This window comes from Anolis carolinensis, unplaced genomic scaffold, assembly GCF_035594765.1.
Source record: "Anolis carolinensis isolate JA03-04 unplaced genomic scaffold, rAnoCar3.1.pri scaffold_7, whole genome shotgun sequence".
NCBI lineage: Eukaryota > Metazoa > Chordata > Lepidosauria > Squamata > Dactyloidae > Anolis > Anolis carolinensis.
This window is the reverse complement of record NW_026943818.1, coordinates 40,366,953-40,382,831: the sequence shown is the minus strand read 5'-3', so window position 1 is coordinate 40,382,831 and position 15,879 is coordinate 40,366,953. Positions and strand designations below refer to the sequence as shown.

The 15,879-nt window shown below is 46.5% G+C and overlaps 1 protein-coding gene across 1 annotated transcript in view; it reads right to left on the bottom strand.

Annotated features, from left to right (window-relative positions):
- Positions 1–3,750: 3,750 nt before the first annotated feature.
- pik3r2 (phosphoinositide-3-kinase regulatory subunit 2) overlaps positions 3,751–15,879 on the bottom strand; it is a 31,035-nt gene continuing 18,906 nt past the window's right edge. Inside the window, exons 8-16 of the mRNA XM_062960208.1 lie at positions 14,230–14,338; positions 14,003–14,101; positions 12,287–12,467; positions 10,216–10,341; positions 9,740–9,882; positions 8,653–8,829; positions 6,707–6,778; positions 6,432–6,602; positions 3,751–5,572 (exon numbers count right to left, since the gene is read on the bottom strand). Coding sequence (XP_062816278.1) covers positions 5,380–5,572; positions 6,432–6,602; positions 6,707–6,778; positions 8,653–8,829; positions 9,740–9,882; positions 10,216–10,341; positions 12,287–12,467; positions 14,003–14,101; positions 14,230–14,338 — 1,271 coding nt within the window. The 3' untranslated portion in view covers positions 3,751–5,379. The remainder of the gene's footprint in view (positions 5,573–6,431; positions 6,603–6,706; positions 6,779–8,652; positions 8,830–9,739; positions 9,883–10,215; positions 10,342–12,286; positions 12,468–14,002; positions 14,102–14,229; positions 14,339–15,879) is intronic.

Below are 15,879 nucleotides of genomic sequence, written 5' to 3'. Positions count from 1 at the left end.
AGGTTCCAGGAAGGATGATGTTTCCCAAGGCTGGGCTTACCCGAAGTCGGGGAGAACCTGTATTGCGGGTTTGTGGGCGCCTGGCGGCCCCTTTGCGCAAGAGCCATTGGACAAGTTTCCATAGCCAGGGGCCAAGAAGGCAAGGGTTTGGCGCCGTGAGCTTCGGGTAGGCACCCACCCTTGCATCTTTTAAAAAGGAGTTAATTATTATTATTATTTTATTATGACACAGCAAACAAGATAGATATGCTGGATTTCGTATCACAAAATCACAAGTCAAACACTTCCCAAGCGTTTAGGACTGTGTGATGTATTTCCTTATCAGCTTTTCCTTCAATTTTGTTAAGGAACTTTCCATGCAGTGTTTTGTGGTGCCAGCTGTCAGCTCTAGTTTGTAGTGCGGTTTTCTTGTACTGATTCTGCTCTAGTTTGTAGTGCGGTTTTCTTGTACTGATTCTGCTCTAGTTTGTAGTGCGGTTTTCTTGTACTGGTTTTTTGTCTGCTGTGCTTTGAGGAGTTTCTGATTTTTGACTTCAATCAAGGCAGGTTCTTCACTTTGCTTTACATCTTCTGCCAGGGCATGTTCTTCTTCTTTGACTGCTTGTTTTACTTGTAAGAGTCCTATTATTATTATTATTATTATTATTATTATTATTATTATTATTATTATTATTATTATTATTTTATTGTATGACACAGCAAACAAGATAGACATGCTAGATTTTGTGATATGAAATTATTATTATTTTATTATGACACAACAAACAAGATAGATATGCTGGATTTCATATCACAAAATCACAAGTCGAACACTTCCCAAGTGTCTAGGACTGTGTGATGTATTATTATTATTATTATTATTATTATTATTATTATTATTATTATTATTATTATTATTATTATTATTATTATGACACAGCAAACAAGATAGACATGCTGGATTTCATATCACAAAATCACAAGTCGGACACTTCCCAAGTGTCTAGGACTGTGTGATACATTTTCAGATGATGCGTGCAGATCCCAGTTGGGTGGCCTTTTGCAGTTGGCAGATCGTAATTTTGTCAATGCCTATTGTTTCCAAATGCCGGCTGAGATCTTTTGGCACGGCACTCAATGTGCCCATCACCACCGGGACCACTTGCACTGGTTTCTGCCAGAGTCTTTGAAGTTCAATCTTGAGGGTTATTGACACAACGACGTTGTATGACACAGCAAACAAGATAGATATGCTGGGTTTTGTTTCACAAAATCACAAGTCGAACACTTCCCAAGTGTCTAGGACTGTGTGATGTATTATTATTATTATTATTATTATTATTATTATTATTATTATTATTATTATTATTATTTTATGATACAGCAAACAAGATAGATATGCTGGGTTTTGTTTCACAAAATCCCAAGTCGAACCCTTCCCAAGTGTCTAGGACTGTGTGATGTATTTTCGGATGATGCTGCAGATCCCAGTCGGGTGGCCTTTTGCAGTTGGCAGATCGTGATTTTGTCAATGTCTATTGTTTCCAAATGCCGGCTGAGATCTTTTGGCACGGCACTCAATGTGCCCATCACCACCGGGACCACCTGCACTGGTTTCTGCCAGAGTCTTTGAAGTTCAATCTTGAGGGTTATTATTATTATTATTATTATTATTATTATTATTATTATTATTATTATTATTATTTGTTTGACCACTCATATGGCCATTTCAAAGTGCAACACAAATAAAAACAAGGCAAAAAGGATGGGAGGACAGGCAGCTGACCTTCTGTTTTCCGTCAAATCTTATTTTCCTGATTCTTCTTTCAGGAAATGTGCTCTTTTCTTGATAGCTTTCAGGATAAAAAGGCTGACTCTGATTATGGTGGATCTTTCTTGTGCTTGCAAGAGGACTGTCAGAAGATCCATTTATGCTGGGGACCTAAAATTAGATAGTAATTGATGAAAATATGTGTCAAAGTTCAGCATATGCTGGGCAATCAATCAAAAAATGTTCGATATCTTCCACTATTGGTTCTCCACAGATACAAAATCTCTCTTTTCTTGGGATATTACCGTAGTGACCATGTGGAGATCGAGTGGAGTGTGAGGCCAGTTTGAGGTCCCTGGGTGCTACATTGTTCTTGAAGAGTTGCAGTTGAGTTGGTGAAGAGGGCCCAGCAGAGATTGTGCTATCTGAGACTCTTAATCACTCCTGACCAGAGAATTATGGGTTAGGGTTAAGGTTATAAATGGAGTTCGAGTGGAGCCTGAGGCCAGTTTTAAGCCCCTGGGTGCTACATTGTTCTTGAAGAGTTGCCGTTGAGTTGGTGAAGAGGGCCCAGCAGAGATGGTGCTATCTGAGACTCTTCAGGAACCAACCATTACTACTGCTGCCCAGGGAATTATGGGTTAGGGTCAAGGTTATAAATGGAGATCGAGTGGAGTGTGAAGCCAGTTTTAAGTCCCTGGGTGCTTTATTGTTCTTGGAGAGTTGCCCTGGGATGGCATTCATACTGCGGTTGTGTTGGTGAAGAGGGCCTAGGAGAGACTGTATTATTATGAGACTTTGAAGGAACCAACAATTACCACTCCTGTCCAGGGAATTATGGGTACAAATGTAAATCGAGTGGAGTGTGAGGCCAGTTTTAAGCCCCTGGGTGCTACATTGTTCTTGAAGAGTTGCTGTTGAGTTGGTGAAGAAGGCCCAGCAGAGATTGTATTATCTGGGACTCTCAAGGAACCAACCATTACTGCTCCTGCCCAGGGAATTATGGGTTAGGGTTAAGGTTATAAGTGGAGATCGAGTGGAGCGTGAGGCCAGTTTGAAGTCCCTGGGTGCTATAGTGTTCTTGGAGAGTTGCAGTTGAGTTGGTGAATAGGGCCCAGCAGAGATTGTGCTATCTGGGACTCTTCAGGAAGCAACCATTACTACTCCTGTCCAGGGAATTGTGGGTTAGGATCAAGGTTATAAATGGAGATCAAGTGGAACGTGAGGCCAGTTTGAGGTCCCTGGGTGCTATAGTGTTCTTGAAGAGTTGCCCTGGGGTGGCATTCATACTGCGGTTGTGTTGGTGAAGAGGGCCCAGCAGAGATTGTATTATTATGGGACTTTGAAGGAACCAACAATTACCACTCTTGTCCAGAGAATTATGGGTACAAATGGAAATCGAGTGGAGTGTGAGGCCAGTTTTAAGCCCCTGGGTGCTACATTGTTCTTGAAGAGTTGCTGTTGAGTTGGTGAAGAGGGCCCAGCAGAGATTGTATTATCTGGGACTCTCAAGGAACCAACCATTACTACTCCTGCCCAGGGAATTATGGGTTAGGGTTAAGGTTATAAGTGGAGATCGAGTGGAGCGTGAGGCCAGTTTGAGGTCCCTGGGTGCTACATTGTTCTTGGAGAGTTGCTGTTGAGTTGGTGAAGAGGGCCCAGCAGAGATGGTGCTATCTGAGACTCTTAAGGAACCAACCATTACTGCTCCTGCCCAGGGAATTATGGGTTAGGGTCAAGGTTATAAATGGAGACTGAGTGGAGCATGAGGACAGTTTTAAGCCCCTGGGTGCTACGTTGTTCTTGAAGAGTTGCAGTTGAATTGGTGAAGAGGGCCCTGCAGAGATGGTGCTATCTGAGACCAGCCTCCCACACCAGCTGCAGTTTCGCTTCCCTTTTTCCTGCAAAGGATCGAGTGTGAGCAACTTCCTCAAAAGCCTCTCTCCTTCTCGTGCCCCGGAGACAAGGATCTCAAAAATAAAACGACCCACCAACACTGCTGGGAATTTTGCAGGAACACATTTCATTTTAATTATATTTTTCCCCATGTGGAAGTACCGTACAAAACTCTTCTTTGCGCAAGGACGCGCCGCTTACAGTAACAAACCCCAACACGAAATACTGGCGTTTTTTGACGACGACGGAAAGTCAACAGGATTACTTCTTGTTTCCTATCTTAAATGGAAGGAACACGGAAAAAAAACAGTGCTGGTGGGAATGGGGAGTGGGGAGGAGTAGATGTTATTGCATATTTCTGGAAGGGAAGCAAGGGCCGCTTTGGAGGCTGGGAACAGGCATACTGGGAGGGGGGGTCTCCTTTGGTCCTGGGGTCTCCAAGGGGTCCCGGGGGAGGGGGCTCCGAAAGGAAGACCTGGAACAACGCAGAGCACAAGACACCGAGGGCGATAGGTTCCAAAATGGCCGTCATGGGGGTGCCCAGCAGCCCTTGTTTGGGGGACGTCTTGCATTCCGGGGGGGGGGGGGGATAAAACGCCCAGGTGGTGGGACACTCGAAGTGGGCCACCCTAGCGGAGGAAAGTGTCCTCTTATGGCTTTGTGGAGAAGGGGAAGGAAAGGCTCTCCGAACGAGAGGCAGCTCTGGGACGCCCGGAACGAGGGAAGCAGAGCGAGAAATGTGCGGGGGGTTGCCTTCGTCACCCCGATTTTTGCATATTTAAGGATTAAAAATGGCTGCTGCACGAGACTGAGGTGGGAGGATATACTGCTAAGGGACATACACAGGAGCGGCCCTAGGTTTTTTAGTATGTAAGCAAACCTAGGGCTGCCCCCCCCCCCCCGAAATTACGCCCCCCCCCACCCAACTTACCGGCAGCGGCGACCATTGGGTTGATCGCCGCCGAACAAGGAAGTACTTGGTATTCTCGCGAGATTTCACGAGATCTCGCAGAAATCTCGCAGTATTTCACAAAATCTCGTGAAATCTCACGAGAATACCAAGTACTTCCTTGTTCCACAGCGAGCGACCCAATGGTTGCCGCCACCTCAGAACAAGGAAGTACTTGGTATTCTCATGAGATCTCGCGAGATTTCTGCAAGATTTCGCGAGATCTCGCAGAAATCTCGCAATATTTTGCGAAATTTCACAAAATATCACGAGACTACCAAGTATTTCCTTGTTCCGCGGTAAGCAACCCAATGGTCGCCGCCACCGCAGAACAAGGAAGTACTTGGTCTTCTCGTGAGATTTTGTGAAATTTCTGCGAGATTTCTGAGAGATCTTGCAGAAAATTCGCTATATTTTGCAAGATCTCGCGAAATCTCACGAGAATACCAAGTACTTCCTTGTTCCGCGGCGAGCGACCCAATGGTCGCCGCCACCGCCGCCACCGCTTCGAGTGCACCCAGCAAGTGGCGGCTTCATGGGCCTCCATAAAGAACTGGGCCTGGATATATAAGCCAGAAAAGATGGATCCGGGGGGTGGGGGGCGGGGAAGCACCCTGACAAAAAGGGAAGGACAAGAAACGTGCTAAAAGAAGTCGACCCCTGACCACTGGCCCTGGGGGGGAAATGGGTGACTTGTTGGCGACCCTGAAGGGACTTGGGGGTTGGCGATCGCGGAGGGACCAGTCTCTGCGTTTGTGTGTGTGTAGGGGGGCGGGGATTCCCTTCACCTGGGGGGGTGCTGGGCCAGGATGGGGTGGGCCAGGGTGACATTGAGGGAGTCGTTGTGCTGGACGAGGGAGGTGTGCCGGTAGTGCAGGACCAGCTCCTGCAGCGAGGCGTAGAGGTTGTAGGGCTCCGCGAAGCCAAAGCCCGTGGCCGTCTTGTAGATCACGCAGTGCTTGGTGTCGCCGTCCACCCTGCAAGGAGAGACCAAGTGGGTGGAACTTAGCCTTCTAACGGGCAGCAATTGGATAAAAACAATTATACCTCTCCCTCTAATTAGGAGTTTATTTTTCTTTTCTTTTTGTTGTATGAACCTAGAGCCGTGGATGATGGGTCGTGTTGTCAAATTTCGAGGTTGGGGGGCCTGTAGTTTTGTTGTTTTGTAGGTCGCCATGATGTCAGCACTCTTTTATATATATAGATATATATATATATATACTAGCTATGCCCGGCCACGCGTTGCTGTGGCTTATGGGAATCTTAGGACTTTATTTTTCTTTTCTTTTTGTTGTATCAACCTAGAGGCGTGGATGATGGGTCGTGTTGTCAAATTTCGAGGTTGGGGGTCCTGTAGTTTTGTTGTTTTGTTGGTCGCCGTGATGCCATCACTCTTTTATATATATAGATGTATATATACTAGCTATGCCCGGCCACGCGTTGCTGTGGCTTATGGGAATCTTAGGAGTTTATTTTTCTTTTCTTTTTGTTGTATCAACCTAGAGACGTGGATGAGGGGTTGTGCTGTCAATTTTCGAGGTTGTGGGGTGTTTAGTTTTGTTGTGTTGTTGGTTGCCGGGATTCCATCACTCTTTTATATATATAGATATAGATACGGTGCCCTGACGCCATCACTCTTTTATATATATAGATGTAATCTGTCCATTTGTAATCTACTGATCAATCTAATGTATACATCTATCTATCTAATCCAGGCCTGCCCAACATTTTGGACTTCAAGCTCCCAGAATCCCTGGCTGTTGGAAGAGCTGGAAGCAGGGGCTTCTGGGAGCTGGAGTCCAAAACGCATTATGTATTATGGGATGGGTGACTCACACGACGGAGCACGCGTAGCACCCGCGCTGGCTGCTCTCCCGGATCAGGAAGGTCCCGTCCCGCTTGCCGGCCAGCATCTCCTCCGCCTGGGTGCGGTGGATCTTGCCCACGTACCACGTGCGCTCGTCGTGGTGGGGCAGCTCCTCCTCGTCCTCCATCATGGAGTATTGGCTGCACACAGGGAAGAGGGCCCGGAAGCCGGAGGTCAGAGTGACAGGCTTGCTCTCCTGGACTACATCTCCCAGAATCCCCCGACGAGAGAGCCACATACTTACTCCTCAGTTTCGTTCTTGATCCCGAGCCATTCGTTGATCTTCTTCTGCCGAGTCCCCTTCTGCGTCAACCACCTGCAGGAGACCGGAAATGGAAGAGACCACCACGTGAATCCAGCGGGAGCAGAACCAGTTACGGACCACAACATGGAACCAGCAGAGGAGAATGGGGGACATTATCTTCCAGTCGGAGCAGTACCTATTGATCTACTCACATTTGAACGTTTTCGAACTGCTAGGTTGGTAGAAGCTGGGGCTAACAGCGGGAGCTCACTCCATCCCCCAGATTAAAACTGCTGTCTTTTTGGACAGCTCAGCGGTTTAACACGCTGCACCACCTGGGTCTAAACGGTTTAACACACTGCACCACCAGGGGCTCCAACTGTCTAAAAACATTGTTTTTTTCTCAAGCTTTGGGTAACGATAAATAATATTAACAGTACTAGCGGTGCCCGGCCACGTGTTGCTGTGGCGTCGTCCTAAGTGGGTTTTTGTTTGCGGAGGTAAATAGGAATGTTGTAATTGGTCACCTTGATTAGCACTGAATGGACCTGCAGCTTCAAAGCCTGGTTGTTTCCTCCCTGGGGGAGTCTTTTGTTGGGAGGTGTTAGCTGGCTCTGGTTGTTTCCGGTCTGGAATACCCTTTACTGTCCAGATTGTAGAGTTTTTTTTTAATGCTGGCTACGAGGTTTTGTTCATTTTGATGGTTCCCAGGAACCCAGTAATAATAGTAATAACAACAACAACAACAATAATGGCTCTGAGGGGGAATCCTTAGTTGGGAGGTGTTAGCTGGTTGTTTCCGGTCTGGAATACCCTTATTTTCAGAGTATTGTTCTTTATTTACTGTCCAGCTTGAAGAACTTTTTAATGCTGGCTGCCAGGTTTTGTTCATTTTGATGGTTCCCAGGAACCCAATAATAATAATAATAATAATAATAATAATAATAATAATAATAATAATGGCTCTGAGGGGGGATCCTTAGTTGGGAGGTGTTAGCTGGCTCTGGTTGTTTCCTGTCTGGAATAGCCTTATTTTCAGAGTATTGTTCTTTATTTACTGTCCAGCTCGAATAATTTTTTAATGCTGGCTGCCAGGTTTTGTTCATTTTGATGGTTTCCAGGAACATAATAATAATAATAATAATAATAATAATATGCTGGATTTTGTATCACAAAATCATAAGTCGAACACTTCCCAAGTGTCTAGTACTGTGTGAGGTATTATCTATCTTGTTCGCTATGTCATACAATATAATAATAATAATAATAATAATAATAATAATAATAATAATGGCTCTGAGGGGGAATCCTTTGTTGGGAGGTGTTAGCTGGCTCTGGTTTTTTCCTGTCTTGAATACCCTTATTTTCAGGGTATTGTTCTTTATTTAGTGTCCAGCTTGAAGAATTTTTTAAATAATAATGAATAATATTATTAAAGAATAATAATAATAATGAAGACGACTCTGAGGGGGAATCCTTTGTTGGGAGGTGTTAGCTGGCTCTGGTTGTTTCCTGTCTGGAATATGTCTAGCTGTGCTCGGCCACACGTTGGTCTGTTGTTATGGAAAATAATGCAATGGGAAGCAGCCTGTGTTTGAAGGTGCAAGGCTGTTTAGTGCTATTCAACGGAGGATCCCCATAGGTAGGTAGGAAGGGCCTCTGCGCATGCGTAGTTAGTAATTTTTGTTTTCGGGGAGTTTTCTGTAATTTGGACCTAATTTTATACGTTTTTTAATGGAAAGACGTATTTTGGATGACTATGTTTTTTGTGGCCAAATTTGGTGTGATTGGGTCCAGTGGTTTTGTTGTTTACTCCGCGGGAAAAACTCACATTGCATTTTTATATAGATAGATGTACTTTTGCCCAAGTGTCTGGGACAGAAAGAAGGGCCGTGGGGATTCCAACAGAAGCAAGTTGGGGATGGAAACTGTGCTTTTCCACCTACACCAGATACTGGTCCCGGAGTTTGCGCAGCTGGAGCAGGTCCGGCTTGAGGCTGTTCATCCGCTTGTCGATCTCCCGGTTTTCGCTCGCTTGTTGCTTCAGGTCTTGCTCCAGCTTCATCTTGCTGTCGTGGATCTCCGCGATCCGGGATTTCAGCTTTTCCGAATTCATCAGGATCCTTGGGAGGGAATCAGGGAGCAGTTACATGAAGTCTGTGTTCAGCGAGTTCCCACTTATTCCCTTATTAACAAAAGATCCTTCTCGTAAATGCAGAGTAACTTATGAGCAGAAGTGTGACCCAGCACCAGGAGCCAAAAGTGGTAAAAAGAACAAAACACAGAGACCAATGCTATCAATGTGGGCCGGGCTGTGGCGCAACTGGTTAGTAGCCAGCTGCAATAAATCACTACTGACCGAGAGGTCATGACTTCAAATCCAGCCCGGGCTGGACTGAGCGTCCAACCATTAAATAGCCTAGCTCACTGTTTACCTCAGCAACCTGAGGCCTCTCCCACGCTGAGGCCTCTCTCACACTGAGCCCTCTCTCACACTGAAGCCTCTGTCACGCTGAAGCCTCTGTCACGCTGAGACCTCTGTCATACTGAGCCCTCTCTCACGCGGAGGCTTCTCTCACGCTGAGGCCTCTCTCACACTGAGGCCTCTCTCACGCTGCCTCTCTCACGCTGAGGCCTCTCTCACGCTGAGACCTCTCTCACGCTGAGGCCTTTCTCACGCTGAGGCCTCTCCCACGCTGAGGTCTCTCACGCTGAGGCCTTTCTCATGCTGAGGCCTCTCTTACGCTGAGGCCTCTCTCACGCTGAGGCCTCTCTCACGCTGAGGCCTCTCTCACGCTGAGGCCTCTCTCACGCTGAGGCCTCTCTCACCCTGAGGCCTCTCTTACGCTGAGGCCTCTCTCACGCTGAGGCCTTTCTCATGCTGAGGCCTCTCTCACGCTGAGGCCTCTCTCACCCTGAGGCCTCTCCCACGCTGAGGCCTCTCTCACGCTGAGGCCTTTCTCATGCTGAGGCCTCTCTTACGCTGAGGCCTCTCTCAAGCTGAGGCCTCTCTCACGCTGAGGCCTTTCTCACCGTTGCAGCTCCTTGTCGTTGCCCTCCCTCCGGAAGCGCTCCATGTAGTCCTGGCTGCACTTCTCTTGCGTCTGGCACTGTTCCTCGAAGATCTTGATGGTCTCGTTGAAGGCCTCGATCGCCGTCCGCTTCATCTGTAGTTCCTGCAGAAAGACAAGCGGGCGACAGGCAGGCTGTCAATTTATTTATTTATTCACAGAATTTATACCCTGCCCTTTTCACCCCAACGGGTGGGATTTGAACCTGGCAGCCTTCAGGTCAGCAACCCAACCTTCAAGTCACAAGGCTTTAACCCACTATGCCACCGGCGGCTCCAGTGGGCAGGTGAGCTGGGGTTAACGGCGGGAGCTCATCCCCAACCCATCAGCAGGCTCTTCCTGTAACACAGTGGCCCCATCGAGAACTCCAAATCTTCCAATTGGTTTAGATTGTACAAACTTGACCACGGAAAGGCAACTGAGATGTGGTGGGCTCACCTGAGAGGTGCGGGTGTATTCCTCATAGAGCAGGTCATACTCGCGGCTCTTGTCCTGGTACTGCTGGTGGTAGGCCTTCAGCTGCTCCCCAACTGCCTCCACGCTGTCCTCCTTCACTACTTGGTCCTATCGGGAGGGGAGAGGCGGGTGATATATACATTCACTAGCTGTGCCCGGCCCCGCGTTGCTGTGGCTAGGACTTAATTTTTCTTTTCTTTTTGTTGTATGAACGTAGAGGCGTGGATGAGGGGTTGTGCTGTCAATTTTCGAGGGTGTAGGGCGTTTAGTTTAGTTGTTTTGTCCGGTGCCGTGATTCCATTACCCTTTTATATATATAGATAGCTGTGCCCGGCCACGTGTTGCTGTGGATAGGACTTAATTTTTCTTTTCTTTTTGTTGTATGAACGTAGAGGCGTGGATGAGGGGTTGTGCTGTCAATTTTCGAGGGTGTAGGGCGTTTAGTTTAGTTGTTTTGTCCGGTGCCGTGATTCCATTACCCTTTTATATATATAGATAGCTGTGCCCGGCCACGTGTTGCTGTGGATAGGACTTAATTTTTCTTTTCTTTTTGTTGTATGAACGTAGAGGCGTGGATGAGGGGTTGTGCTGTCAATTTTCGAGGTTGTGGGGCGTTTAGTTTAGTTGTTTTGTCCGGTGCCGTGATTCCATTACCCTTTTATATATATAGATAGTAGTAGTCGTAGTAAAAGGTAAAGGTAAAGGTTTCCCCTGACGTTAAGTCCAGTCGTGACCAACTCTGGGGGTTGGTGCTCATCTCCATTTCTAAGCCAAAGAGCTGGCGTTGTCCATAGACACCCCCAATGTCATGTGGCCATAGGCATGATATAATCCAGGGTTCCCCAAACTTTTTAAGCAGAGGGCCAGTCCACAATCCTTCTGACTGTTGAGGAGCCAAATTATCATTTGGAAAAAAAAAATACAAACGAATTCCAATGCACACTGCACATGTCTTATTTGTAGTGCAAAAACAACAACAACAAGAACAATGAAAGAGTAATACAATATTTAAAAATAAAAACAATTTTAACCAGCATACATTTATCAGGATTTCAATGGGAAGTGTGGTCCTGCATCTGGCCAATGAGATAGGATTGTTGTTGTTGTTGTTGTTGTTGTGTGCCTTCAAGTCATTTCAGACTTTGGGTGAGCCTAAGTCTAAAATTTATTTATTATTTATTTATTTATTTACTATATTTATTTACTACATTTGTATCACACCCTTCTCACCCCAAAGGGAACTCAGAGTGGCTTACAAATTATATGTACATACAATATATTATATTATTAGCATAGCACAATATTAGCATTATATATTACTATATTGAGCTATACCACTATACTGTAATATTATTAGTAATATTATTAGTAATATATAATTAATATTATTATATGGTATTATTATTAGTGTTATATTGTATTACATTATAATAATATTATACAATATATTTTATTATAAAACTGAGGGCGGGGGCCAGGTAAATGACCTTGAAGGGCCGCATTTGGCCCCCGAGCCTTAGTTTGGGGACCCCTGATATAATCTATATATATAAAAGGGTAATGGAATCACGGCACCGGACAAAACAACTAAACTAAATGCCCCACAACCTCAAAAATTGCCGGCGTTGTCCGTAGACACCTCCACTGGCATGACTGCATGGAGCGCCGTTACCTTCCTGCCTGAGCGGTACCTATTCATCTACTCACATTGGCATGCTAGGTTGGCAGGAGCTGGAGCTAACAGCGGGAGCTCATTCTGCTCCCGGGGTTTGAACCTGGGACCTTTCGGTCTGCAAGTTCAGCAGTTCAGCGGGGTGAAGTTGTTGTTGTTGGCAGCAACGTGCATGGGGCGCTTGCCTAAACCGGCTTGCTGGGAGGGATAATAGGGATAATAATCCCTATTATCCGTCAGTTCCGGTTATTCGACATTCGTCCCACCTGTTTATGTCGAATAACCAGAACTATACTGTATTGGCAAAAAGAGGTATGCTTTTCGCCTTGCTGAAAGTTTCCCCCTGGCTATTTCCCGCTCCGCCTGGCGGGGTCACCTCACCTGCTGGAACTTGGAGATGGGGTACAGGAGGCGGGTGTCCAGCTTGGCGTTGTACTGGGCCAGCGACTCGTGCCGGTAGTGGTTGATCAGCTCGACCACCGAGCCAAAGGTCAGGGGCTCCGAGAAGCCGTACTTGCCCTCCCGGTGGAAGATCTTGATCAGCTTGTTGTTGCCGCCTTTCCTGCAGGAGGAGGAGGAGGAGAGGGGTCACGCCCCACGGCAGATGCCCCCCCACATCTTCCCCTCCACCTCCCCTTGATTGACATCCCTCCTTTCTCACCGAAGCAAAATGATATACCGTACATACTCGAGTATGAGCCGACCTGAATGTAAGTCGAAGCACTGTAAGGCTTCTCAGCTCCAGCTGTGTTGCTGTGGGTTAGTCTTCTTCGGAAGCATACACAAAGAGTGAAGATACCATACGGCTTTATTGTTCGGAATACCAGTTGTAGTGAAGTATGAATTTTTGGTTTACAGATGTTATGTTTAATTGTGTGTTTGTGTTTTAAAAGGGTAAGTATTACAGTTATTGCATCTCAGCACTCAGAGGCTGGTTGCCATGGAGAAGTATATTTTAAATTGCAAGTCGCTCGGAGCACTCTGGTGGAGAGCGACTAATTAAGAAATAAAGTGAAGTGAAGTGAAGAAGTGAAGTAGGCGGAGCCAACTGCCGTTTTGTTGAAGAAGTGCAGAGTTTAAAAAAGGGATTCAGTCTGTGCTCCGATGAGGCACAGGGAAGATTGATCCTAAGTTGAGTGGATCTAGGAGACTCAATTGTTCATTTTTGAGTCAGTTTAAAATAAGTTTGGTGACTTATTGAATGTAGTCTGTGTCCTGGTATATCGTATATCACAGGGTGACTGCGGTTTAAAAGTAGTAGAGGAAGAAGTTCTAACTACTTTAAGTAAAAGAAATGACACTTTAGGGAGTTTGTCTTACCTCATTCTAGCATTGTAACTGTTCGGGTTGGCTTATACTCGAGTATATATGGTATACAGAATCCTCCCACAGGATGGTAAAACATCCGGGTGTCCCCTGGGTAACATCCTTGCTGTCGGCCAACTGTCTCACTCCAGAAGCGACTTGCATTTTCTGCAGTCTCCTGACACCCTCAGAGCCTTGGCTTTGCGTTGATTCCTCGTGAGTGGGGAGGAGGTGGGCCTAGTGGTCCCTTGTGGCCCCGCCCACACCGGTTGCTAATGGGTGGAGACTAATTGGGCCGTTGCTAAGGGGAGGAGCCGTCTGTTAGGACGGTAGCTAAGGGAGGAGGAGACTGATTGGCTGTTGCTTAGGGATTTGATTTTACCTTTCTCAGGTGTGTTAGGTTTGTGAGAGTAGGCTTAAAACACACAGTATTTTGAATGCTATGTTGTGTCCAAATATCATAGCAATCCATGTAGTACTTTGGGGGATATGAGGTCCCTCACAGACTTATTTATATAGATTGCAAGCAATGGCCTTCCGGGCTCCTCTGCTCGGCTTTTTCAGCTCACAAAAGGGCGGAAAAACTTGTCAGAGTAATTCGCAGCGTAGCAGCAGTTGTATGTTGTCAATGGAGCGCATTTAAACACTACCAATACACAAATCCCACATTAACAAAACTCAGCTTACCTTCGAATATATATGGCAATACCTTATCTAGAATCAAGAACTAAGGATCAGAATTCACCAGAAAGCCATTCCTCTTGAGCGTAAAAAGGGCACCAAAGGCCTCACCTGAGCGTCAAGGTATATTCGCCTTGGATCTTGCTGGAGGCGTCTCGTACCAGGAACGTGCCGTCCGGGGTGTCGCGAAGCTTCTCGTTCACTTCCTCCCTGCAATTGAGACCAAAGGGGGGGGGTCACTTCCTGGACACTGGGGTCTGGACGTATAAAGGCCCAATCCCTCAGGGTGCAGAGCCCTCCTTGCTTCCAACAACTGCCACTTGCAACCCTCCTCTTACCTGGAAATGTCGCCCCAGTACCACTCGGCGTCCTGGAGGGGGGTCCCGTTGCCGCCGTTGGGGAGGGGACCCGCCACAGGCTTCGGTTTGGGGGGCTTCGGAGGTAGAGCTGGAAAAGAGAGGAGCAGCCACAGACAATTACCTTTTCTTTTCTTTTGTGAATCGCCCGTTTTATCTCCCTCCGTGCCATCCCAGCCATGAGGGGTGTTAGATCCCCCTATCCTATAGAATTGCTCCAAGACTACGGGGACTTTGATTTGTTTTGACTCCAAGGCAGGTTTGAGCCAATTGATTTGTATACTGTGGCGCAGGCTGGTAAGCAGCCTGCTGCAATAAATCACGCTGACCATGAGGTCATGAGTTCGAGGCCAGCCCGTGGCGGGGTGAGCACCCGTCAATTAAAAATAAAAAATAGCTCCTGCTCGTTGCTGACCTGGCAACCCGAAAGATAGTTTGCCCTGTATGTATATGTATGAATGTATATGTATGAATGTTTGCCCTGTATGTATATAATGTATGTAATTGCCATGAGATGCTTCAAGACAAGGTGGGATACAAGCTCCATGCTGTCTTGGTTGGTGGCAGTTGGAGGCCGTTGGGACTAGCGGTGATAAGGATGTGGTGAAGAGACACGTGGCACCGCTGTGAGATGCTTCGAGACAAGGTGGGATACAAGCTCCATGTTGTCCCGGTTGGTGGCAGTTGGAGGCTGTTGGGACTAGCGGTGATAAGGATGTGGTGAAGAGACACATGGCACCGCCATGAGATGCTTCGAGACACTACAGCTGACAGAATTGGATCATCAGTTGTATTATTATTTGTATTATTGTTAACATTATTATGTATATGATGCTCTAATATACATCTTGTGTTCTATGTTTTGAACCTTTACTATGGTGCATATTTTTCAGATAGTGTTAGATCCCAGCCGGCCATGGCACCAGGACCTGCAGTGATTCAGGACATGAACTCTGACACGGATGATTTTGAGGACTGTGCTGACATTTCCCTCTACGGAGGTGCCTGGAGAGATTGACTTCAGAGACTCACTAATTGGGGAGGATTCTTCCCTGACAGAGCCAGATGTTGTTGAGACGCCTGAAAATGCGAGTTTCAATCGTAGGGAGTTTGTGACCAGAGACCGAAGTGCAAAACAGGGCGTCCGTCGGAGCCAGATGGGATAATGGTTAGTGTTCCCATGAGAAAGTTCTGAGAGCTCGTACTCCCTAATTATGGACAGTCCGAAATCTGTTAAAAGTGTTTCGTCCAGTAGTTTTCTTGCGGTGTCAACTTGCTTTTCCTTGAGAGAGGATTCCAGGCTCCTGTTTGTTTCCATGCCAAGTTTCCAGGTCCAGTCGGGTCGTTGCTGTGCCGTGACTCTCGAGTAGACTGGACTTCAATCCGGTTGTTTCCTTGTTCCCGATTCAAGATTCGTCTCAGCCTTGTCACCTTGCTACCTTGGATTACTAGTAGCTAGTACTAGTAGTTACTAGGTCTTGTGGACCTGAACTTTACTCATTGCAACTCTCTATCTTTGGACAATCTATCTTCCTGGGAGAGAGCTATCGAGTTCTCATTGTGGATTATCATATTGGACCTTTTCCTTTACCCGTTTGGAACCACCATTGACTTTCTAAAAAGAACTATTCC